At 42.7% G+C, this 26,868-nt stretch overlaps 1 protein-coding gene across 2 annotated transcripts in view; it reads left to right on the top strand.

The window, feature by feature from the left end:
• Nucleotides 1-8,578: 8,578 nt before the first annotated feature.
• The window catches only part of ABCG1 (ATP binding cassette subfamily G member 1), a 56,688-nt gene continuing 38,398 nt past the window's right edge, over nt 8,579-26,868 (top strand). The window contains exons 1-2 of one of the 2 annotated variants that reach the window (XM_062000785.1): nt 8,579-8,711; nt 11,773-12,016. In XM_062000785.1, coding sequence (XP_061856769.1) covers nt 8,670-8,711; nt 11,773-12,016 — 286 coding nt within the window. In that variant the 5' untranslated portion in view covers nt 8,579-8,669. Of the gene's footprint in view, nt 8,712-9,198; nt 9,249-11,772; nt 12,017-26,868 lie in introns of those variants that run through there. The other variant, XM_062000792.1, reaches the window with a different exon arrangement.

Below are 26,868 nucleotides of genomic sequence, written 5' to 3'. Positions count from 1 at the left end.
CTGCAACTTTTTAAAGTACCAATTTGGTAACATTTAAAAACATTGTGCCCAACACCAAGTATGTAAGTATTTTCTGTCTCACAGGACAGGAAGCCCGTGGTTGCTGAGGGACCACTGATGCCAGTCTGCCTGTTTACAAGCAAGACAACAAGAGTCGAATCCCAGAAGTGCTCTGTATATGGGATAGACTCAGTATGAAGCTGACGTGACTCATAGCACTGCAGAAATAACAGAGTAATTTAATAACATTCGGAAAGGAGCTGCACGGCCCGAGTAAATCAATGAAGACAAAGGACTGAAGATGATGCTACATAGCACTTGCTGGCCCTAAACTTGTAAATCATTGGCCTGGTGAGTTTACCATTGTGATTCCTAAAAATATCTCGACACAGAACCTTAACCACATTGAATAAAATTTGCAGTCCTGGAGAAATGACATGGTTCCTAAAAATGTTACATGAGAATTCAGAAAAGGCCAGAGCAATGGCTGCATTAGGTTTGGGTCTGTGACTCCAGCTCAAGGCAAAATAACAGAATGGCTTTAGTTTTTTTATGAACTATAATATCAAACAAGATGTATAATGCCATGTGCTGAGATGACTGCCCTATTCTGAGCCTGCCCTAGCCAGGTCAGCCCCTTTCTGTGAGCAGGTACGACCGTGATTTATGAAAATATATGCATGCTCACACATGACATAGCTACATTCTTGTGAGGTTTGACTCAATATCCCATGACAATCTGTTCAATACTGTACAGCAGCAACTGCTAAACTAACATATCTCAAGACAGCCATCACTGGAGAAGCTTTTAATGGGCATGTTTTGATTAAGATTGCACTGGAGATAGTGTTAGGCCTGAAGTGATTAAATACTTGCATTGGTGATTTGGAAGTAAATATAACTCTGCTGATTAAGGTGTATGACTTATGCAGAATGGTAAACAAAGAGGCTAAAACTGTTGCATGCAATGATCTTGTCTGCTTGATAAGCTTGACCCACTTAAGTGAAATGTATTTAAGTGGTTGACTGCATAGATAAATTTTTAGGAACAAGGTCATACCTACAGAGCAGGAAACTGTATCCCAGCAAGAATGGACTCAGAAAAGGATTTGGCAATGGAAAGATAAGCAAATGAGCCCGAGCTCCCACAGTTACACTATGGCCAAAAAAAGGTTAATGGGATGCTTGGATTAACAGTGCATAAGCAAGGCATAAGTAATGTTAACTCTGAACAGGGCATTAGTGGGATCAACGTTGGAATGCTACATCAAGTTTTGGCATCAACTGCTCTAAAGAGGGGCTGAAAAGGTATAAAAAAAGAGCCATGAATTATTAGATGGAGGAGAAACTGCCTTGCAGAGTGTTAAAGTGTTCAGTGCATTTCACTCCTAAAAACAAAGACTGGATACAACTTGATTATTATATCTAAATATCTGCCTTCTTAGACCCAAAACTGGGAAAAGTAACACACTGTAAAGGGTTTTTTAACCTGGTTAAATGAACAGCTGAAAACTGAAGTAGACACGTAGATTTTTTCAGCAAATGACAAAGCACTGGAATAATATCTATGAGAGGTAACTTTGCCCTGCTTTGATTTGGTACCTTCAAAAAAGCCAGAATGCCTGTCCAGAAGACAGTTGAACATTAGTGAGTCCCATATAGGGTAACTGAGGGATGACTGAAGGACCAATGACATACAAGGGATCAAATTAGCAGATATGGCCTCAGTCTGATGTGTCAGGAAATCAATATATGTCCAATGTGTATGAATTAAGAAAGGCTCATCATGAAAGGCTTTCACTTCAGGCCTGTGGGCTGACCAAGGAAGTTAGGCACTGCTGAATGCTATGGCTATGAGCTTTCTGATGGTGCCAAATAATTTGCAGGGTTCCCAGTACACCGCTCTTAAACCTCTATTAGCTGTGCCAGGGACTCAAAGGAGCTCATCTCTCCAAATTGACAGACTGTCACTGATAACCACAACAAATTTAAGTGTAGTTCATAGCCTGCAGTTTGGCTCCCTCATGGGTAACGATAGCTCTGCTTCCTTGGGAGTCTTACCAGAGACCACTTTTTTTTTTCAGAATGCATCACACTCATTTCTTGTTTCTAGATTTAATTTTGGACAAAGGCATTACCGAGTACATTTAACAAGCAAACAAGCATGTACAAAGCTTGCCAGCTCCTGCTGTGCTCCTTCCTGTATGTGGTCCTGGTAGCTGGCTGATAGAAGTGTGTTGGTGCTTTGTTCCCCTGTCAGTCTCATGTGGGCTACAGGAAAGAGCAAGGAGGACAACTTTTCCAATGCCTCATTGCTAACTATACAGTTTTTTTTGAGGAGTTTTGTAGTTTTCTTCCCTTGAGCTAAAGCACAACATGAAAGTTCTCAGTGAGACGGAGGCTCCAGCAGACTGGTTTTGTTGCCTAGGAATCATGGTCATTATCTCCCAGGGATTTCAGTGCTGCCGGATATAAATGTACACATCTGCAGGGGGCATCAAGGGAGGTTCATGTCACTTATAAAATGATCTTTGAGATATGCCAGATGGCATGGCCATGTGGAATAATCAAGGTTTCTCTGCCAAGCCTCACATCTCACAAAAAGAGTCTAAAATCCCAGATCTTCTGTGCTTCTGCTGTCATTCATGTACAAAACCACCTGAGGTGGACAGAGCTGGGAAAAGAACTGTTTTTCTTTCTAACGTGGATGGTTAGAGTGCTTTTCTGGCAGGCATGGTAACTGCTCTGCCTAACCTGGAGCAGGGGCTTTTGTTCACTCTCCTGTCCTTTCTAGAAGAGCTCTATATCCTGGGGTGAAACTCAGAACTTCACGAAGTTGTTCCACTTCACACAGAAACAAAGAGGAGAGTGGCATTCACATCACTTCCCTAGTTGATGTTTAACTGCACTTTCAAAGCAGAACAACTGTAAGGGGAGAGACACCCAACACTTTCCCCACAGAATACTTGATTTCAGTGACTCAGATCTTGTCCTGTCCCAAAAAGCACGTTCAAAACTTTTCTTGAAATCGAGACTGAATTTGAAAGTTTGAAAAAACCTTTTCAGCACCAGGAGTGCTTAGTGGCAGGGCTATTGGGTGCAATGGGATAGGTGCCATATGCAGCTTTCTGTGAGGAAAACAAGAGTTGGTGTCATCGCTGAGAATGTCCTTTGGAAACAGCTTTCAAGGACTAAGTCCAAGTCCTCCAGGCATGACTCTTTCCTTGGCACTTCCTTCTGCCTGACTTTTACTGTTGATGCCTGTGCTTAACTTCCCAGGTGCTTGACTGTCTCGGTAGCATACAGGGAGTCTAAGCTGGCAAAGGATTTCAGAAGATTAGCACCATGTCTAATTTTCAAGTTGCCTTGTGAATTGAGACTGCAGTCTTTCCAGCAGACTGAGAGAATATTTTCTTTACCTAATCTGCAGGGTTGCTGAAGTTTTCCCCCCTGGTTGTCTCTTCACAAGTAATATCACTTGCTCCCTTGAGCTGAAGACCCTGAAGCTACAGTCCTGGAGGGGAAACATGATGCCTAAAATTCAGATGCCCTTAGCTGCAATTACCAGCTGTCAGTCCAAGCAATGTGTCTGCATGTCTGGTTATAACAAGGGCAGGATGATTTGAGGGGGACTGCACTGTAGAAATCCAGAAGAGTGTCTGAAATTGTGTCTGTGCTGGGGACCTTTTTTCACGTGTCCTTCCAGCATGATATATGGATGACAGGAAAATTTGCTATTTCTCCTCTCATGATAAGTGAGGGAAAGTAAATTTGCTGTGATCATGCTATGTTGACATCAACTGAAAGTAGTGAGTTCATATAAATTATGCTCATATAAATTATGCTCAATCTCTGACAAAATAACTCTGCTGAAGAAGGAAGAGTTACGATGTGTTTTCTTGCTCTCTCCTGGCACGCCTTGGGATCAGTGGGCTATGGCAACTGAGGACTACTTAGATACACTAACGGACCACCATCTCTTGCAGAGCTGAGCTAAGCCATTGCACCTATTATTACTTCTTTCCAGTATTATTCCCCCTAGTTTACTTGAGCCAAAATTTGAGCCATGTGAGGTAAACATTTAAGAAGACTGATTTTTCTTTTGGGGATGCCCATTTCTCTCCATCGTCTGAAAGAGTCGGCTGCATGACTAACTTAGATACCAGTTTTCTAGGCAGCTAAAATTAGAGATGAATCCCACCCATTATACAGAGTATACCTAACCTGAAAGGAATGACTGATTATGTTCTTCAGTATTAAATAGATCTGAAGGCAGATCTGTTTAAACTGACTGATCACATTCTTCTCAAATAGCATTATGTGACTATTTCCAGAATTGATATGGAAGTATTAATGTCATGTAGAAAAAGACAGGGCAAAATTGATAGGAGTTATGACTGTTGTTCGAATAAACAGGGAAGGGGAACAACAGGAAGAGAGAAGAAAAACATGATCTAAGTAACAGAGTTTATTGCACTTTAGTAAGATGCTTCCTCAAATTTCCAGCCCACTGTCAAAAAGCACTAGAACTGTCTTTTTAGTTGGAGACTGAGTGCAAAGCTGCTTAATAATTTCCTAGTAGTAAAGGATGGTATTTTGTTTGATGCATCATCTGAAAGTAATATGTATATTGAAGTCTTTCAAGTCCTAATATGTAGGAACTTCAACAGAGTTAAAATAATTCCCTTCCAGTAATACGCCAAGCTTTTTTCCCCCACTATACTTTCCCTTCCTCTGACCCTTTTTTAAAAGCCCAATGCACACTCAAAACTACCCAGGCCCTCAGCCTTTCTCAGGTCAGACCATAAGTTTTTTCTCAACTTCATCTTTAGGCTGTTCAAACCTACCAATATTCAGGGAGGGTGTGGAATCTCCTTCCTTGGAGGTCTTCAAGACCTGCATGGACAAGTTCCTGTGTGACCTGATCTAGGTGGACCTGCTTCTGCAGAGGGGTTGGACTAGATGATCTCTAAAGGTCCCTTCCAACCCCTACCATTCTATGATTCTATAAGATGAGAGAAAACATATTTCAGAATCCATCCAAACCAGAGTATATTTTCAAATGGAAAAGTGACACTCTGTCTGGGATAAAGTGTTGTTGTTGGGTTTTTATTTAGGTCAATAATTGCATGAAGTGTTTCACAGTGGGATGTGTTTCTTTGTGCCCTCAGCTCCTCTGACTTTTTTGCTAGATTTAGAAACACAATTCTGAAACCAAAATCCTGAATGTTTTCCTTTGATAAATACATTTTTTGAAAAGAGGACATTTTTCTCAAAAGCTCCTTAAATCTCTTCTGTCTAATTCCTTAAACTTTACCCAGATCATCTCAGATTAATAGCAAGTTGATAATAGTTAGAGCTGAGGTATGTCTTTAAATGAAAACTCCATCTAAAATATTCTTTCTTTTGCAGTTAACGCTTCAGTTTTCTCATCTGCCTCTTCCACAATTCTTGGCTGAACTTTTCCTACATGTTGTATCTCAACCGTTAAGTCCACGTCGGTCTTTGCATTTCCCCAGGCTGTACCGCTTATATACACGAACAGACACATCAGAGCTATCAGAAATGCACTAAAATACTTCCTGTGGCTGTGCTGTAAATCTGCCCTCTCTTGCAGCTGGTGCATTTTCACTTTGTTCTGCCCTTCCTGGTGCATTTCTGCTTGCGAGGGATGTCTTTTTCTTTCCTGTGGGTTGCACTACTCTATTCTCTGTAATGCTTACCCTGCTGTAAAGCCTGGAAGCTACTACTATTTCCTCATCTATTTTAGGAGTCAGGGTTTTGTCCCTGTCTACTTGTCCTCACCTTCATTTGTAGCTTCTTTTTTTTCTTGCCCTGGATTTTTTTTTTTAAACACAGTTTTATCTCTCTCTTCTTTTACTTCTCTTTATTTTTTTTTCTCATGGAGTTGTGTTCTTGATCTTTTTATCTGCAGGGACCAGGGGATCACCTGTAAAGTTAATGGAAGAGTTAATGAGGGAATGTAGGAATGCAGGAGACTGCTATTTTTAGCATGCTTCATCTTATGCAATCATTTTTTTCCTGTGTGGTATCAAAATAGATACCAAATAGAACTCGGTTTCTGAGAAACCTGTTTTATGTCTCAGTGTTTTACAAGCTTCCTTAGATACTGATACTGTGGCCACCATGAAAAAAAAAAACCCAACAAATGTCCTCAGGATCCGATCATATACTCTTGTTCACGAAAAACTCTGGAAGGTGATGGGAGCCTCTGGGGAGGCTGCAGAGTTAAGCCACCATTTCTCTTCGTATCATGCCTAATATCTGTGCCTCTCTGCCACTTCAGACGGTGAAGAGTAGTTTTCACGTACACTATTAGAAGCAGTATGGCAAACACACAGTTGAGCCTCCACTACTTCAGCCATAACAGAAACACAGTGATGGAGAAGCCATCAACCTCATTGATCAGGGGAGTGTATAATGTCTCATGAGCTCGGTCCACGCTGCTGGCCTGTGAACAACGGGCAGCAACAATGACCTAGCTGGCAATGCAGACCAGATGAGAGCTAAAACTTTAGTTTGTGCAGCAGATTTCAGTACTGTATATTTAAGTTTCACCACAGCCTTTAAGTTGCATTCTTTCCTTCTTCCTGAGCCTTTAGCAAGTTAAGATGGAGGACTGGGCCTGTATCACACATTTGCCAAGACCAGGGTATCTCTTGTTCACTCTCTGTATCTTGTTCCCCCTCACAGTTAAAATACATGATGCCTTTAAGCAGTTTGTTTTACCCTGTAAATGCCTTAAACATATAAAGCAGTATTTCACAGACCTTTCTGGGTCTCTTAGGGACATAATGCATCCTTCTCAATGTTTCTAAGGGAAAATAACAGATAAAAGCTTGAAAAACTGCTTTGGACATGTGCTCCAAATCAAGTTAATGAAATCCCTGGACCCTCACTGAATGGATGCTCCATAACTTCTCTTTATTGCTAATATTAGGAGATAATTGTATTTAATTTTTTTTCTCAAACACAGTTCAAGACTTCTGTTGAGTATTTCTGGATGTTTTGTCTGGTATTCCCAGCAGCTAGGCATTTCTTCCTCAATATATTAGTTATAAGTAAATAATTTCTACATCTATACACTGACTTCAAGGCCAAACTTGGTGAGTTTCCACACTATTCTTTGGCAATAGGATGTATCAGATGGTAAAAAATCATGTGTTTCCAAGGGGGAGTCTTCTGTCATGGAAGAGATACCTGCTGGGGGTTATTGCCACATTCAGGAGCAACAACTACATCAGGAAGTCCTCAAACCAGAAACAGCTGTAGGGTGTGAGAATACCAGTGAGACATCTGATACAAGCCAGCCCTGTGCTTAAGCTCTTCCTTGAGCACACATCTCCTGGCCACTGACAACAGGGAGGGTATTTGCAGGAGATGGACTGCCACCTGACTCACTGCAGATGTTCTGTGCAGCAGTTCCCTCCTCACAGTGCTATGCCAGCTGCAGTAAACATACCTCCACAGCTCAGCAAGGATAAAATACCTACCTAACATCCAGGAAACTTGTGAAGATTACCTCTGTGTCTGTTTAATGCTACTGGAGCACTAAGCGTTATGGCAAGCTCCCTGGTTAGAAGATTCGTCATAGATTATGAACTTGTGCATATAACCTGTGGTAGATGCTTTGAATTCAGTTCTATGATCCCTGCTATAATTTATTCCCTCTTCTTGCTGCTTTCTGAGGAATAGAGAGGGAGCCTCGGCACATGCCACAAGGAGGCCCAATGAGTATGTCACTTCAGAGACACTTCAGATGGTTGGTGGGTCTTTCAGTATCTGGCTTCTTAGTGAATGGGTTGGGCAGAGCTTTCTGCCACTGGGTAGCATGGCTAATGAGTCTAAGTTAGAACCTAGTCTCAGATCTAGATTGAAGTCTGCAGTGCCAACACAGCCCTAATGGCATGTGAAAACCATGCACTGCACTTCATGGGCAAGAGTGTGGTTCACACCCCATCTTTGCAGGACCTCACTGAAACACAAGTCTTCAAATTAAGGAAAAAGTGAAAGAAGAGAGGAACTCAGTGACCACCTTCCTATCTCTCAATTTCTGAACCACTGACTGCTCAGCTTACAAACCAACGGCACGAAAACCCCAGGGTCAGAAGCACCCTCTCCAAATGGTGCGGGCGGGATGGTACCAGGCGCAATGAGATGGTGCTTGACTTCCCGTTTCCTAAGGGGAACGCCATCCCGCCTCCCCTCCGCGGGCTCTTTAGGAAGACGGGCTGTCAAACTCTGTCAGTTGTGAGCGCGGAGGCGACGCTCGGCCGCTCTCCTCAGCGGGGTCCCGGCGAGCGCTCCTCGGCCCCTCAGTTCCCTGAAGAAGCGGCGGCCGAAGGAAAGCCCCGACCTCGCGCATCCCGGGCAGCTGCTCCGTGCTGAGGGGCTTCCCAGCCTCACCTCGCCCCCCCGCCCCGCCGGCTCCCTCCATCCTGGCGGCGGTGGGGGCGGGTGAGGACCGTACCAGCCGCGGCGGGCCGGGGCGGAGGCGGCCCCAGCGCGGCGGGAGGCCGGTCCCTCCCTGCCCGCCTGCCTCCCGCAGCCAGTCTCGGCGGCGGAGAGGCGGCACTCGAGGGCTCCGCGCGGTGCAGGCGGAGCGGGAGCGGGAGCCAACGCCAGCAGCCGGGCCGGCAGCGGGGCACATGGCATGTCTGATGGCGGCTTTCTCCCTGGGCACCGCTTTGGTAAGGCTCGCTCTGCCCTCCCTGCCGCCCTACGCGGGGTGGGCGAGGGACGATGCGCGGGGCTGAGGGGGCAGGTGACGGTGCGAAGGTTCCTGCGGGCGCCTTCCCGCTGTCCCTAAGGGACAATCGGGGCCGGCCGGTGTGCCTGGGACCGCGTCCCGCCGCTGGATGCCCGTGCCGGGGTGCGGGGAGCCCCCCGATCGGCGGGGGCGCGGGGCGTATGAGGAGCCGGCGGCGCACGGCGCGGTTTGACCGCTGGTTACCTCTGGGCTGTCTCTAAAACGGGGGGATTATCGGGCGCTGCGAGCATGCTCCCTGCGCCGCTGCGCCCCGTCCTTCGCGAAGCAGATTATCTGTGGAGCGACCGTAACCTTTGCATAACAGCCGGGGCGAGCGGCTGGGGAAGGAGCGGGCAGAGCCTATGGGACCGTCCCGCCGCTGACAACCGGACCGGCGGGCGTCCGCTGCCCGCCCATCCTTACGGGCGAAACGACACTGCCTGAGAAATAGAGCTGTGTGAAACCAACGGAAATAGATGTGAGGGACGGCTTTGAGAACATATGCGCGGGTGGGGACGGGAGGCGCTGGGGTTGAAATGGACAGCAGTTTGAAGTGCGGGGCTGCACGCACATACCGTTATGTCAGTGGAGAAACGAACGGTTCGTTGGTGTGGGAGGATACGGGAAGGGAGTTGAGGTGTGTTTGAGGAGCGGTTACGCAGGGCTCAGGGTGAGTCTGTGGCTGTGGTAGGCACGGGAGCTGCCCGCCTCTTGGCAAGCAGAGGTGATCCTGCGACTGGGAGCCACTTCTGCCACCCCAACTTCCCGGGTAGAGGATTCTCAGCCATATCAAGGAGTCTCGGCAGGAGACAGGCATCTGACTGAGGGCTGGCAGGATTCTGTCATCCTCTGCTGAAAACAGGCATTTCAGTCCACCAGGTGATTGAAATGGTCTGTTTAATGTCCCAGAAACAAAAAGTCTCTGGCATCTTACTCACAGATGATTAAGCTAGTGGAGACAAAGACCTTGTCCAAAGGGTGTTTCTTTTTGAGCCTCCTGAATACTCAAGGTGACCTGCTCGTTGAGTCTTGTTTTTTTTATGTTCCCCTTGACCTGCGAAGGTGCTCAGTGGTTCCTCTGAACCAGACAGCTTATGAGTGCCAGCGTGAGCCTTGAAAACATCCAGGAAAGAATATTGCTAATGTGCTTTCTGTTATTTTTTTGGGACAAAGGAAGTTCCCATAGTTTTAATTGTTCAGTTCTAAGATGTTTCACATTGCTCTTGTTACTGTTCAAATTACATACCATTACAGTCAACTATTTAAGAAACTGGGAGTAAGCATTGCTGGATACCTGATCTCTGAGTAAGTTGAGAGCAGCATTAAAATCTCTTTCTTGTGAAAATGTGGTAAGCAGAGCTGATTTTTACATCCACAACTTGGGGCTGGTGCAGACGCTTAGCTATGTAGTGGTTATGTGGGATAACTTTTACGTTATTTTTCATCAGTGGTTATGTGGGACTGGTTTTTTGAACGTTTTTCATCAGCACTCATGACAAAGGGCTCATCTGAGGCAAAGCTGCTCTTGCAAGATAAATGGGAAGACCAGTAACAGTGACGGAAAGGATGAAAACGATGCAGTGAAAAGGAGACAATGTGACTCTTTAGTTGCATTGGAGGATAAGTTGGGGGAGACAGTGGCATGACCTACAGCTCTCTTTTTGAGAGTGTTCAACAGTGATGCCTTGAAAAGTAAGGCAGCACATGTGTTTTCCAAGAGGTGCCTTTGTAGGCACGTAGGTTGTTGGGCAGATGTTGACAGCATGGAAAGCCTAACACATAAGCCAGCCACAGAAGTCCTTTCCAATACAGAGCTGTATTAAAACTGTAATATTTTCTAATAGACAGCTGTGCAGACGTTGGGCTCTGCTTATGATATACTCCAAACAACAGATGACAATAAAGAGCCTCTGAACTCTTCAAAATTCTGTTTAGCTGAAGAAAATTAATGATTGTTTTACTTTTGGCCTTACACACATCCTGTTGATACTGCTGCAAGGTGCCTGTGCAGGTAAAAGGAACGGAAAAAGTTCAGATTTTGTGTGCACAATAAAAAAGATAAAGGCAAATGGCAAGGCCTTTGTCATGGTCAGGACAGGAGGGGAAGGAGATTCCTTCTGAAAAATGCAAAGTGGAATTGCACCAAGTGCTGTGATGGGCAAAGCATAGTAAGAGATATGACTGAAAGCATGAAGCATTGACCTTACAGTGTAAACAGTGCAAGTACTGGAGTAGGGTTTAGTATGTTTATGTAGCTGATAAGATATCCAGTAGAGATCACTGTCAACTGAGAAAAAATGTGCAAAGATCTTGGGAGGAAAATGCTGTGCTTTCCTAACAGACCTCTAGGAAAGGAGCTGTGCTGCTCCAGGTTGCAAAGTCTCCAGAACAATCAGTGCAGGAACAACTAAGGCACGAACCAGTGCATTTTAAAATTCTTAGAAATTTTAAAACTTTAACTCGGGTAGTTTCACAATTATGGTAATATATGCTGATCCAAAGGAGTAAGAGCTCTTAGGCTTTTCTGAGTGACTGTCTTTTGAGATTTCTGCACAAATAACTATTTGGCCAGCTCCCTTCCCCCTTCATCTCTGTCCCAATATAAGCCCTGGAAGCGGAGTAACTAGAACCAAATTCTTTGAGTGCATGAGAAACCAAATACAATGGGGACTAAACTTACAAATGTATTAATCTGATACGAGAGCTACCCTGTTCTGAGGATATTCATGTGCTGTGTATATACCTTTCGATGGGAAACTGGTGCTAGAGGAGCTGCCTTTTGTGTGCTGCAAGCGCAGGAGCTCTTTTACCTCTTCTGTCAAGACATTGGCAGAACAAACGAAAGATTGTTTTGTTTTCCTTCCCATTTCGCCTTTGAGCACGTTGCTGTGCTGGATTCTCGTGTTATTTAAATAGCAATTCTTCTACTGCAGAAGGTTTTGAAACGTGTTCCTGAGCAAAAGCCTGTGAACTCTATCCATTCTCTGACTCTTTCCCTCTAGAACGGCAGCAGTTCTGCTTGTACCATGGCTGAGCCAAAGTCAGTGTGTGTTTCAGTGGATGAGGTGGTTTCAAACGGCACAGATAACCAAGACGGACGGCTAATGAATGGACATTTTAAAAAAGTGGACAATACTCTGACAGAAGCTCATCGTTTCTCATACCTACCCCGCAGACCAGCTGTGAATATCGAGTTTAAAGAACTGTCATACTCTGTCCAAGAAGGCCCATGGTGGAGGAAGAAAGGTAAGGAAAACTTGATGTTGTGGCTGTAATGTGCAAACGTTATTGTCCATGTGAGTGGCCACGATAGGTTGAATGAGTCTGATGTGGACAGTGAAGCAAAATGAGTAAAGGGAGCGACTGTGTTTTCAGAGTTGCTTTTCACTTGGCTTCTTGATGTACCCGCTGCCCCCCAGCAGGCACTGGGGAACTGTCTCGGAGCCTGATGCAGTGGGGTGGATGGTCTGTTGCACTCAAAGAGACTGTAGATGCAGTAGTTCATACAACTGCTTATTTTTGCCTCACAATTCTCAAGTATCTGAACTAAATATAGTATTGCTTTCCTGCCAAATATGTGTCCTGTGATCTTGTGTGTCTACAGTTTATTGTCAAGGGTGGGTAGAGCATGCAGTAGTTTAAAGATTGGGGTGGGAGGAAAGAGGATGCTTTTTTAATTTGTGATTGGCCATTTGGTGGAATGGTATTTTTTTTTTTCAGTACTCTTTCAGAACAGCAAGCACCTCTGAGTTTCATAAGGCTTTTGAAACCAGGATAAACATTCTTCTCTTAGAAGTGATGTGTTTGGAGAGAAATGCTATGAGCTTCAGGAATGCCAGCCCATCCATGTCTCTTGGTTTTCCGTGATGGGTCCCTCTAAGCTTTTAACTGACACAGTCACTGACTATTGCTAGGACTGAATCCTGGGGTGTTCAGGGAAGGACCAGGATGCTCTTTTGCTATTTTGCTAATAATATGCAGCAAAGAGCTCTCAGCATACAACACAGGGCACACCAAAGCATTACAAATACTGAGTGCATCTCAAGGAAGTGAAACATTGCCACTTTCGTGTCACAATCCAGTTTCACTTATAGCTGTCTCTGAGGCAATTCCTCTGGTTCTGATTTACTGATAGGAGTAAGAAGGGCGTACTCACCTCTCTTCTTTATATGCTGTTGGTCTTTTCCAGTTCTGAAAGGTGGGTGTAAGGTGACTCTGTTCTTTTTCATCTGCTTTGCATCTGTTCCTTTTACACCTTCACCTGCTTTGTGTAGCCATGTGTTTCCTAGAGAGTTTTGGGATTTTTTGTTTGTGTATGACTAGTAATTTCTGAAAGGAAAACTAGGTCATGCAGTAGATTCCTTCTAGCACAAAGAAGTAAGCCCAAGAGAAAATACTGAAATCTTCAGGAGAATTTTGTCTGCTAATGACATAATTGCTCTTCCTTGAGAAATTCTGTCTTAGTAACATAAATTGATGTGGTTGTGTGCTTTAGCTGTTTTTGAGAGATAAGCGGCTGCCAATGAACCGCTCACCTGAGCCATACTTGATACCTGTACTTGCTCTAAATCTAGAAATACACTGGTTTAAAGGTTCCACTTGAAATTATTTCGTAAAGTACACTGCTGCTGTCTGGAAATTGTGTCCTTATCATAACACTAAGACCTTAACAGTCTAAAAATGCATGGTATGAAAAACACTGGTGCTATGGCTGTGGAAGTGCTACTGTATGTGGACAGATAGTGCATACAATTAGTCGTTTGTTGAAGGATGTGCAGACTTGAGACTTTAATGGGGTTTTCAACATCAAAACTGCATGTACATTCACTTGCCTTCTTTTACATGTAGCCATACTGTCCGAACTTTGTTTGACAGCAACTTTTGTACATTCAAAATGATTTTTTTTTCTTATTAGAACAAACTCAAGCATTGGAAGCTCCTCCCCCATCCAAGAAATGGAACTATGCCAAAGTGTTTTGTGTAAGATTTAAAAACTTGAGATTTCTAACTGGACCTCTTCCTTATTGGCCAGAAATGATCGAGAGATTCTATACCAAAAAAACCTCTGTCCACATTTGCTGACACATCTGAGTGACTTGGCTTAAACAAAATGGCACACGCTTACAAAATGTCTTGCTGATGAAAAGGAACTATTGGAAGTATTTAGCTCTAGGACATGGGTATAACTGTGTCACCTCACTTAGATTTGGAAGAAAAGACTGAACTTTTCTGGCTTTCTGTGAACAAGAGTAGATACTCTTCCTCCTTACCTGGTCTTGCACCATATGTCTTTCCTCAGACCACTAAGGACAGCCTCTTGAGTAGCTGTGAGGCATGCTGTCTTTCCACAGGTCTTGGCACTCTTCTGCTAAACAAATATCTAAAACAGACTCAGGAGGTATATAGTTGATGCCAAGGCTGACTGTGAGCCGAAGTGTACTCTCACTGCAAGTGAGATGAACCACATGATGTGCTTCCTTTGGAAGACATGGCCAGATGGAGACAAGTTGTTATCCTTCTCAACATCAGTGAGAGCACAACTGGAATACTGTGTCCAGCCTTGGGCCCTCCAGTTCAACAGAGATACTGGGAAGCTGGAAAGGTACTGTCAGAAGAGTAAAAAATTGGTCAGGGTACCTACAAAAAGAGACTGAGGAAGCTGGGCTTGTTTGGTTTGGTGAAGGGGAAGCTGGAGATGATCTCATTCTGGCATACAACTACCAGGAGGGCAACTATAAGGACGGCGGAGCCAAACTGCTGTCAGTAGTGCCTGATGGTATATAACAAGAGCTAGTGGCCACATATTGCAGTTTGGGTGGCTTATGGTAGACATTGGGAAATACCTGTTCACCAGGAGGTTGATGCAGCAAGGTTGTGTGCTTTCTCTGTGCCAGGGGGCTGTAGAAAGTTTGTCTGGACAGAGCCACAGTGACCTGATCTTGTGTTGGTGATTGTCTTGCTTTGTATAGAAGGCTGGACTAGGTGACCTCCAGAAATCCCTTCCTTCCATGATTCAGTGAATTACTAGTCAGATTATGGAAACCTTCTAGAAACAAACTTTCCTCCCAGCCATGTTCTCTCCTCCAGGGACTGACCCAGTTAATTGCTTTTAGTAGAGAAGGTTTTCCATTAGAGAAATAGAAAACCGAATTGCCCAAATAGTCACAAATAATCTCAGTTTCCTTGAATTGCTTTAGTGTAATTTGGGATATCTGTCTTTAAAACCAACGAACTTGTCAAGGAATGTATTACATGTAAAACTATTCTGAATGCCTCTTAGGTTTCTCCTCCCATGAAAAACTGGGACTTTGCAGTGGGTTTTAATCTTTTTATGCTCAACAGAAGGGCAATATTGTGCTTCCAAACACTGGTGGTTTTGTAGCTCTGCAGTCTTTGTGGGTTCCCTGTGCTAAAGGATCTCTCATTGCTGTGATGTGAAATGTTTAAATTAACTTTTTTTTTTTAATGAGAAGAGTAGCAGAAAACATATTCTAGAAAGTACAAAGTCCTGTGTAGTAAATGCTACTGATTTAAAAGAAAAAAACCAGCAAACTTGTATGCGTGAGCTAAAAGAAGAAAAAACACGAGATGTCTCTCAGTTCACATTGTTCTTGGGTGCTGGTTGTGGCAATAAGTGATAAGGGATGCTGTTGTGAAAATGTGCCTTTTAAGTTCACAGTGTTTCTGTTCTGAAACGGAGCTTGGAAAAAAATTCTGCTGTTTCTGCATCATTTTCCATGACTGTAATGAATTAGTTAAAACCTTTCATGAGTGTTGGATCACAAAGGGAGAAATACAGTTTGCTTGCAAAGACAATTTGTGCCACTGTGTTGGAGAGGAACTAAAGAGCAACATCAAAAAGAAGAAGGTACTCCCTTCAGTAAAAACGGTACTGCAAAGTAATATTAAGGTCAGGCTCTAAACTAAGAAAAGAAGGAATAATTACTAATGATGTCATTGTGTTCTGTACTTGGCTTCATTGTTCAGATAATGAAACTCATCATGTGTAACATCATCTACATTTTATTAAAAGCTCAAAGAAATGTGAGTTTGCATTGCTTGTCAACAGCAAAGCAGCTAAATATGCCACAGTAGGTTCCAAATTAGCATTTGTCATTGATTTGTGTCTCAGTCTTAAAATGTCTAATTAATCTATTGAATCTTATTTTCTTTTTAAAAGAAAGAACATTTTCATTCTCATTTTATGTGATAAATGCTGCTCTGCTCTTTTAATGAAGCTTTATCAATTTCATAGCAAAGACTGATAAAACTCTGGACCTGATTCACTCATGGTGTAGTTCCTCTTGAAGCCAGTCATAACAAGGAAGAATCTGGCAGGTGAGTCCTTGATCAAAGGAGCTGTGCCTAACCCATCCTGTTCAGGAGTAGTTCTTACTAATATGGGAATTTGGAAAAGGTTACAGAAGTAAAAGTTTCAGAAGGTCTCAGATGTCTTTGTCATTTTCCCCATAAAGCTTTCAGGGAATTAATCAACTGATAGAATCAACTGTGTAAAATCAACCGCTTCTTCAGTTTTGAAGGAAAGAGATTGATAAGTTACTTGATTCAGGACTTGTTAGGGTTAAAGGTCTTCCAGAGCTGAAAATGGGTCTCAGTCTTTGAGTCCAGCCTATGCCTCAGGGGTTTCTTGTGGGTCATCAAGGTTCGAGATTTGCTTAAGAAAGCTGCAGGACTTTAGGAGTAGACACACTGTATTTTAAGATTGAGATGAACTGGCAAAACCAGAACAAGGAAACTTCAACACACAAAGAATGATAAGGCTGCTTAGTCTGAAAATGCCTTTTTTCATTTAGGACTGGCAAGCCAGCTGGCTTGAAGGGGAAGAGAAAGAAAAGAGTCCTGCATTAGACCTAGTGTGGGCTCCTTAAATGTGGAAAAGAAACATCTGCAGAGCTTCAGAGAAAATGTGGCCAAAGTTTCACTATCTTGTCACAAAGCTCTTTATCTGAGGGTTGAGAAACAAGATCTAAAAATCGATCTTATCTTGGCCACTGTACTTTTTGTTTAAACTGCAGTTTGAAGTGCAAATCACAGACACATATATTGGTTTTACCAGTTTATAGAAAAATTACAGATGCATAGGTTTTAATACTAGCTGAAAATATTAGCTGGAAAGTGTTTAGTACCTGAAAACTGTTTGCAAGAGGATTTTGGAGAAAAGTCAGTCCCTTAGGTTTCTACCATTTTTGTTAACAGCACCATAAAGCAATCTGAATTGAATGGGTGGTTTGAGGATAAAATTATGCATAGTCCCAAATATGAAGAGGGCATGAGAAATACTTTGGAGCCTTCTGTCTTGGTCAGATTCATTGAGCTTTACTTTGAAAAGAAATATACATTCTATATATCCACCAAAGAACATTTGTTGTAATGTTTTTCGGTGATTTTGCTATAATATAGGATGGAAATGGAAATAGTGTTCCTTCATAACTTGAGTGCATCCAGGAAGAAAGTAGAAATAAATTTGCTTTCAAAACTCCCTGCAACTCAGGGATTACTTTTTTTTTCCTCAAGCCTGTCAGTATTCATGGTTAATTAGGCAATATTTTAGTTGGAAATTTCTCTGTTGTTATTTTTAGGACAGTAATGACTCATTTGTGCTGCATTTGAATGTAAGCTCTGGTAGGATTTGGTCTTTAGTAACCTCTGAGGGAATGGGCTCCAGACAGTCAAAATGCATCTGGGTATTTTTACGGTGCAGTTTAGTAGCAATACAGAAATTCAGGCTCAGCAGAAAATGTGGTATTTCTGTTACTTTGGGTTTGTTCTAATGGCTCAGACCCCGTGGAAATAAAACAACCAGAAAGGTGCTGTCTTTTCTCACAAGGTTGTTGCTTCGCAGCTTTGAGATTTGTCACATTAAACGGGAGGAGTGGAAGGAAAGGAATGAAGGACAGTGCTTATTGTGGATGGTTTGATATTCATGAAACACAAAAAGTGGCTGTCACAGTCTGAGATGCTGTGATTGGAACAGTGAAATACTTAGGTTTCAGCTAGGAGCTCTGTGTATTATGTTAATACTGATCTCTGCATAAGATGGAAACTTAACCCCCTCGCCAAATCATCAGCAGAGATTTAAACAGGCTGGATTTTGCTGATTTGCTTTGGTGCTCTGTTACTAATTAGTTCTGGTACGTGCACCGGGACAGACCTGTTTCTTTTTATTTAGATAGGCGCTTTTTTTTTCCCCCCGACATCCTTTCTGTGACTTCATTTAAAAGATTTCACACATATCCCTCCCCGCCCCCCCCCCCCCCCCAACAATTCCCCCCGGGGCGGGGGTTGGGGGGGGGGGGGGGCGAGGATTTGCCCTAAATTATTTGCTAATCCTTGCTGGAAGAGTCGGAAAAAGCCTGTCCTCATGGGCAGCAGCAGGTGCACTGCGGTAGAGGTGCCGCATGCCCGCTCCGGGGCTGGCCCGGCGCGGTTACTGCCGGGCAATGCACTGCAGTAAACCCGGCACTGGTGATGCTCTCAGCCAACCGCCCGGGCCCTGGTTGGCTGCTCCAGGCGCTGTTGCTAAGACGAGAGGAGAAGATGCAGAACAGTAAAGAGCAAAACCCACTTTGCGAGAGAGGGTTTGGTGGGGTGGTTTTGGATTTTTTTTTTGGTTGGTGGGGGTTTTTGTTTGTTTTTCTAGCATTCCTCTGACAGATGGCTTGTATTGTTCGTCGGTTTTGCCGGCTTTGTACCAGAGTGTGTTTTCATCTTGGAGAGCAGAGTGTATGCAAATTGAGATCCATATATGCGAGAGAATAAGCACGTGAAGCCGGCTGAAGTGATCTGCGACACTAGTAAAAGCCCTTTAAGCAAATAGTCCGTGGATTCTTTTTCAGGGTTGTAAATCTTGTCAAAATTAATGAGAGCAAAATAAGATTTTTAGCAGAGGATTTTTAAATGCTTGTTTCTACCTTGATAAAAACCCATGCAGTTTTTAACACCTAAGCTGTCTCAGGCTGGTGAAAAATATACTAAGTGGTCACTGTTGCTGGAATAGTTCACAGCACTGTATTAAGTGATACATATAACTTCCTAGCATCCTCTTGCATGGGTTGTATAAAATAGAGGTTATTTGGGACAAGTCTTGGTCAGCCTCTTTATCTGATCATTCTACTGTTTCCAGCTGAGTATGACCTTACTTCAGCATGACTTATTTTCCCCTATGCAGAGCCCATTGTTACTATTGTGGGTTTGGTTTGTTGTTTGGGGTTTGGGGTTTTTTTAATGTAAAACTTTTTTTGAAATGTGTCTGAGATTGACTCAGTGAATTTTAGTCACCTATTTTTTTTCCTTCTCTTTGCTGTATTGTTTGTTTAAACATTACAATGACCCGACTGTTTTTCATTGTAGTTAATGCTTTACTACAATAAATTTTATTAGTTGGTGTTGTGAAAACTTGTGGCTGAGGAAGGAAGTTTTAAGAGAGATACTAATTAAAACAGTTTGGAAGTTATATGCCAGGAAAGTGGTGATGGCAGTGGCAGGGTTGTTGGGAATTTGAGCTATGGTCTCTGCTGTTTTCATCTCATGGTAAGCATATGTTAGAGGCTGTCTGTAACTCACCCTGACAGCCCTGCACTACAACTTTCTATACACTGAGTGGGATTTGATGAAATGCTTTGATCTTTTCTGCCCATCCGTATGCAATGATGTAATGCTCAAGGTGTTGAGGAGGTAGAGACAGTATGCACCATCATATTGGTGATCTTTTCTCACATTTCTAAGTGGAATTTGGTCCACAGTCTGAAGATATGTCTGATTTGGTCCACAGTCTGAAGTCTGAAGGAAGAGGAAGCAAACCATTTTGCAATTAAAGGCTTCAGCCATCAGATGGCTGATCAGAGTTCTGCATAAACACAGTAAAGTGAAAGAGAAATTGCAAAAGGAACCAAAAGTAGAAGGTGGCTCAAGAGTAAAAAAGTTAAAAGCCCACTTTTACTTCTGTGTTTACATGCCATTTTGGAAAGCACTTTCTCTAAGCCCCTGGAATCTAAACTTACCTTTTGTTCTCAGAAGATTTAATATCTCGCTCAGCTCTGTATTCTCTAAGAAATTAATTTCTTCACACTTCCCTGTAGCATTGTTCTTGAATTCTGACTTTGGGAAGTCAGAGTTCAAGGAATTTCATACTAATCAAAATGTGGCAGACCCTCACAAGGGATTCAACTACATTATAATTCACAATTGTACCTGCTAAACTGATGGCTATCTATGTCCTTTATCAGATAACTGTGGTTTTACCATAAAAATAAACATCTCAACCCTGACTCCAAAGAACACAAGAGAATCCCAGCAAAATTTCAATGATAGTTCAGCACAAGGAATGAACTGGTTTAGACTTAAAATTGAAGCATTGCAAACTGAAGGGTGGATGTTCAGTCTGAAGATGGATGTCCGTGAGACAAAACCTACTTGTATTAGCCAAAACCAGCTTGCCTTAAATGTACAACTTCCATGATATGCACACTCTGAGGTGCGTATCTAACATAAAACTGAGTTTCTGATAGAATAAGATGGGAGTTTAGGTCAGCTTGCCATTATATGAAGTCAGAGAAAGTCCACCTGGCCCAGTGTGCCTCTTTTGACAGCACTGTAGTGGTTTTGCCTAGACCACGTTTTGGTAGTGGGGGGACCACAGGGATGGCTTCTTTAAACAAAGATCTGCCAGAAGCTTCCCCTATAGCTGATAGGCTAAGACAAATCAGTTCTAAGATGGACCCTGCAGCTGACCAAGGCCTGGCCAACTGAGGTAACGCCTCTGTGAATAATGTTTTTTAGAAGGAGGAGAAGTTGCTGAACAGTTGCAAAACTGCAGCAGCAGCAGGGAGTGAGAATATGAAAACATCTCTGCAGACACCAAAGTCAGTGGAGAAAGGAGGGGGAGGAGGGTGCTTAGGTCCTGAAAGGAAGACTCCCCTGTGACCTGTGGTGAGGACCATGGTGAGGCAGCTGTCCTGCAGTCCATTGGAGGCCACCGGGGAGCAGAGATGCACTCTCAGCCTGTGGAGGAGCCCACGCCGGAGCAGGTGGGTGCCTGAAGGAGGCTGTGACTGCCTGGGAAAGTCACCCTGGAGCAAGTTCCTGGCAGGACCTGGGAGCCTGTGGCGAGAGAGGAGCTCATGCCACAGCAGGTTTGCTGTCAGGACTTGTGATCCCGTGAGGGACTCAGGCTGGAGCAGTCAGTGCCTGAAGGACTGTTCTCCTGGTGGATGACCCATGTTGGGGCAGGGTGTGAAGAGCTGCCCCCATGGGAGTCCTCATGCTGGAGCAGTTCATGAGGAACTGCAGCCCATGGGAAGGACCCACGCTGGAGAAGTTCATGAGGGAGGGACCCCACAGTGTAGCAGTGGGAAGTGTGAGGAGGCCTCCCCCTGAGAAGGGGCAGTGGCAAAGTCCATCTTTAATGAGGGGTGAGGGGAGTGTTTTAAGGTTCAATTTTCTTTCTCATCCCTTTGTTCTGATGGTTCATTAATAAATCAAACCTTTTTCTCCCCAAGTTGAGTCTGTTTTACCTGTGATGCCAATTTCTGAGTGATCTGCCTGTCCTTATCTCAGCTTACAAGCCTCTCATATATTTCTCTCTCTCCCCTGTCCAGTTTAGAAGGGGGAGTGATACTACAACTTGGTGGGCACTTGGCACCCAGCCGGGACAAAACCAGATAAGGCTGAATGGTATGGGAAAAGCTGAAGTGCAGACAAGTGTGTGTAGTAGTGTTTCCCTGGATTCTTGCAGCTTGCAGCTCAAGAGTTTTCCTAAACTAGGTGTAGTATCTTCGTGTTTACGAGTTCTCAGTGGATTTTTCTTTTATAAAATCATTCACTTGTCTCTCTGAACCTAAGCAGGCTTTCGGTGTTCTTGCTGTCACCTCACTGTTTGCCTCCTTTGTCAAACCATTTAGGAGTGAGGTGAATGGCACATAGCCTGATAAAAATTCTGTGAGATTTAGGAGTAAACTTTCTTCATTGATTGAGCACTGACTCCTACTCTTTTGGTTCCTGTTGCTTTATCTGCTTTCCCATTTATTTGAGAACCATCCATCTACTTTCCTGTCAGATTAATTTATTTAAGAACTTTGTTAAAGGCCTCGTTGAGACCTGACATCCATTTAAGATGACAAAATGGCCCTCTTTTTTTAGATATTACTTCCAAAAGACATTGAATGCCATTTATATTACCAAATCTTGTGTCAGAGACTTCTGCACAAGATCTCTCTTTTTTGTCTATCAAAAGCATTGGGACAAGCTGAGATATTAGTGGTTCAGATTGCCTGCCCACCGTTCCAGCTTTGAACTTAGAAACTAGCAATTTTTTTTTAACATCATTGGTTCAGAGGACAGCAAAGCCACCAGGCCTTACTTAAGATTGATTGTGTCTTAAGTAAGCTGTGAAAAATGTAGTTACCTTGTATGAAGGCCTTGTATGAAGGTAATTTACAGGCACGTCTTAGACTGGCAGAGGTCACCTCATGAAGACCAGGCTGCAGAAGACATCTTCTTGATATCAAACCCTATGCTACTTAGGAGATTGAAAGTCTGAGGGTCTCCAGATCTGTCCAAATGCAAGCACTTTTTTTTTTACCAACTTTCAAATATATGAGAAGTAGTTATGGTGCAATAAAATATGCATGGAATAATTACTGCCCTGATCAACCAATTCTTTGACTTGTTCATCCTCAAACCAACATGTTAAGTATGGTGGAAAAGGGTCAAAGTACATACATACAAAGGCCAAGCAATTTTGTGTTTTTCCGGTAATTATTTGAATCTCAACAGCTACCTACAAGTAGAATAGATTAATTTCTTCCTGAGATAATTATCAGGAGACCTGTTGAACCGTTGGTGATGATTCAGATATTTGAAAATGGCTCCCTTGTGAATCAGGGGCTTTAGTGCAGATGTTGGAGTTTCGTTTGGATACTTAGTCTCTTAGAAAAGAAGATTTTATAATTATTTGATAGAGAATGTAAGTGGTAGTATAAAGTACAGAAGGACTAATGATGTGCAAGTGTCTCTGGAATGAGGACAAAATAATTCTGTCTAGGAAATGGTGTGGCTAGAGACACAAGCTACAATATGCCTTTAGTCACACCGCAGGAACCTTTGTAACTGCGTTTCCTGATTGGACTTTCTTGTTGCTGTTAGGCATGTGTTCTTGTTTACAATTCATTTAGACTTTGCTGATTTCAGGGGGAGAAACAGATGCACTCTGAAGACTTAATTCTCTTCAGAGAGAATAGGGATGAAACCTTCCAAATTCTTATCAGAAAGAAGTGTGTGGGATTACATAATAGTCAGACTGAGTTAACCATTTTTTTGTTTGTTCGGTTTTTTGTTATGCATAGAAAAATAAATGACAGAGGCCTTGACTTTACAAGATGATTTACCATCTGCCTCTTATCTACTATGTACAGTTTACATCTTTGGTGTAAGAATCATATTTCTTCCTGCTTTGCATGTTTAGAATAATAACAAATGTTGTTTATAATTGCAGTACCTCTGCAGCAGGAGAGAGGAGATTGGAACATGCCGTGGTTAAGTCCCCGGGCAAATGATACTGAGTTGCTTGCTCTGTCTCCTGCTCTTCAGACAGCAGGCTTTTATATCAGACAAGAGAAGAGAGGAATTTTCAATAAAGTGATGCACCTAGTTAATATGAAATTTGAAGGAAAAAAAAAAAGAAGGTTTTAATACTCTTGTTAAGCAATGGAGTTAAATTCTGCCCTGTTGCATCTGTTTTGTGCTTGGAAGCGGTCAGTTGACTGAGGCTGCACCACCAGAGCATGGCTGGTATAATTTTTTTAGTCATGATCCAGTTATTACCTCAAGGGCTTTGAAAATTAAATGTTCTAATAGCACCAACATGACAGGGCTAGAATTGGTAAATGAATGCACAAATAAAAGGGCATTGAAGGTAAACATTTGCTATTAGAGGAAGGGCAGTTATTTTTCCTGGGTCAAAAAACCATGTATTTTAGACAACTTACATGATGCGAGTACTAAGGCCCAACTGTCTAGCTATTTGAGGCTTATAAAGCTGAAGGCTGTAGATGACTGAGTGGGACTGAGTTCCTCTTCCTTCTCCACTTGGAGACTTGAAGGTCATATACTGCCACCAGAGAAATATGAGTGTCAGAAAGACAAGGAAAAATGCGGAGGGGTGCATCTGAGTACAGCTGGCCATGAAAAGTTACCCTCTTGGGTTTTGGTTTTGAACCTGAGTCTTGGAGAATTATTTGAAGGAGAATTTGTCCCGAAGGAGCAAATTGACAGTAAATAAATATGAAACATGCAGATACTGGATCAGAGGCCTTTCTGAAAACCAATTGGGTCAGATCTGTTTTGTAATCAGAACTGTGATTTTTTTTGCAAGAAATTTGCAGTGTTTTCTAATTGTGGTGCTTGTAAAACAAGACTGCTGACAGCAGCATAATCTGGTGGGGCTTCAGGACTCGAGGGGTTGCGCTTGTGTAAACCTGACCACTGCTGATGGCTCTCTGCTGTTCCTCCTCGCTGTCTGCTTGGGAGCTGCACACATGCACAAGGCAAGTCTCTCCACCGATGGGTTTTAGACACTCCTATCTCCTCCAGTTATTGATGTGTGGACCTACAAGCCCTCAGGTTTGCAACCTCTCACTTAAGTGCCTGACGTGCAAACTTCTGCTGCTCACCGTGAAGTCCATCATGATATTTAGTTAGTGTTCATTTACACAAGCTCACAGTAGAGAACGTATTCACATGGTAGACAATTGGGAACAGTGTTTAGCAGGAGTACAGATTGGACTGTGTTGATTCAGGGCAGGTCTCGGTCAGACAGATGTGCTGGCCAACTGTGTGCTCACATGCATCTGGCACTTTTAATTCCCTTTTCCATTGATTTTTGCAGGCTTGTTCCTCCTCAGCCCTTAATCCATCCCTTTCCCTGCCTCTGGCAATTCCTCTAAATGTCCCTGTAATTGCCATAGCCACGCCATGGCTGGTTTTATACCATCCCAAACTTCTGTTCCTACTGCATGATGTGGTAAGTCTTATTCTCCACCAGGGCATTGTCCTTTCTCGCTTGCATGGTGTACCATGGAGAGAGCTTCCCTGTTAATGCATCTTGGTGGGCTTTACTCCAGGAACAATGGTCCTGTCCTTTAATTGTCTTCACAGTGACTGATTCAGGGGGCTTTGTTGGCACTGGGTACATTAGTACAATTGATTCACAGAGCCTCGACTTGATCTCTGTGCTCAATGTTACTGATCTTTTATCATACAACTGAACAAAGACCATTTTTAGATCCTCTTGGCTGATTTGGTTTTTCTAAGCTTTCTATTTAAAAATAAATACAATAATGTAGTTGACCAGTTACTTGTTTAAACCTATGGAAAGTTTCCTCATGATGTTAATTGTCTCTGAAGTGGAGCTCAAACTGGCATGTTTTTACCCTCACTTGTGAGAGTTTCAGGAAAGTTATGAGTGACTGCAAACAAGGAATCGAGTTGCTGCCACTTGTGATTATAATGAATCAGGTTTTGCTGTCTTAAAGGCTGACTATGCGAGCTGCTATATCAAAAACAGTCAGAAGTGCTTGACAGACATTGCTGAAGAAGGCTGACTGATTTCTTGTATGGGAGGAAGACAATGTAAACCTCAAGGAGAAATACGTTACCTGAAATAGTCCCAAGTCCATGAACCCTGAAATTACTGTAAGACTAGATGTTCATAGAGAAGGATTGTGTCTTGTCCAGTAATATTATGAACCTGGGGACACCAAAAGAAAGATGAAACTTCAGAATATGCATAGTAACACTTAATATACTTACCCTTTAGCCTCTCAACAGAAGATTTAGCATCAGTCCTCTGAATTCCATATACTCAAAATACACCATGTACACGTTACAGAACCAACCAAATAAATAAAGCAGGCCTTCCCATACAGGGCATAGCTGCAGCATTGTAACACTCAGCGTTTGAGTTTTATTGACAGGTAGTAGAAATAAACTCCCCAACCAAGCAAAGGGAGTTGGAGCAAAAAGCGACACACATTCTGCAATAAATAAAACTAGCTTTGAAGCCAACCTACAACTCATCTGGGATGTTCATACTATTCCACTTTGAAAGTACAGGACCGAGTGAACTTTGAAGTCTCTACAAGAGCATAATGAATAGAGTTTCCTCAAGGAACAGGTGTTGGCAGTCTGCCAGGAGTGTCGTCTTATGATAGAACATTTTGGACCAAATTCACCCCTGATATAGCTTAAGTGAAATGGATAAAGCTTGCTGAAGTAAAAGCATGGACTAATACCTAAAAGACACTTTTTCACTCATCAGTATGGTTTATTGCTAAAACTGCATTCTGAAAAATAGAAATTCAACACTGAAATGTCAGTGTTGAATGTCAAATCAATGTGCCACTTGGGCCAAACTAGATGCAAAGGCCATCTTTTCCCCACTCCATCCCACCACCCATGGTTTAAACTTAGGAAAACTTGTCCTCAGTTGAATTCCAACCCCTGTCCACATGTTCAGCATTACAAATGAGAAGGTGGAAGGCATATTTATGTGGTGGTAGAAATGTGTCAGCAAACATAATCCAATATAGGCACATCTCAAAGCATTAGAGACTCCTCTTTCAGGGTGCAAAATGCAATGTATTGCTTCTTACCAAGATTTCTGCATTTTCTCTTTAGTAATCTATGAGTATATTGTATGTGTGTTGTCTTTAGATATAGCTAAATATATATATATAATATATATAGATACATCTATTTTTATATGTAATTTGTAAATGCAAGTGTGTATTTATATACAAATACATGTTATCTCTGTTTTCATACATGTGTATGTGTATATGTATATGTACACATATACCCATGCACTCAGGTATATTTATTTATGTACAAAATCTGTGTATCACTGTAACATATATTTTGAAAAGAATGTTTTTATAGTGGTGCATATTCCTCCTCCTTTGTAGTGACAAGATGATACAATCACAGAAAAGTGGCAACAGCCTGGTGGTTTTTTTAAATGAAAAGCAAGAGAGTATCTGTTGCTTAAAAGTGGTTCAAGTCTGTTGCTATTGGATTAACAG

This window comes from Colius striatus, chromosome 1, assembly GCF_028858725.1.
Source record: "Colius striatus isolate bColStr4 chromosome 1, bColStr4.1.hap1, whole genome shotgun sequence".
Taxonomy (NCBI): domain Eukaryota; kingdom Metazoa; phylum Chordata; class Aves; order Coliiformes; family Coliidae; genus Colius; species Colius striatus.
Note: the sequence above shows the minus strand (reverse complement) of the source record. Positions and strands in the feature narration are given on the sequence as shown.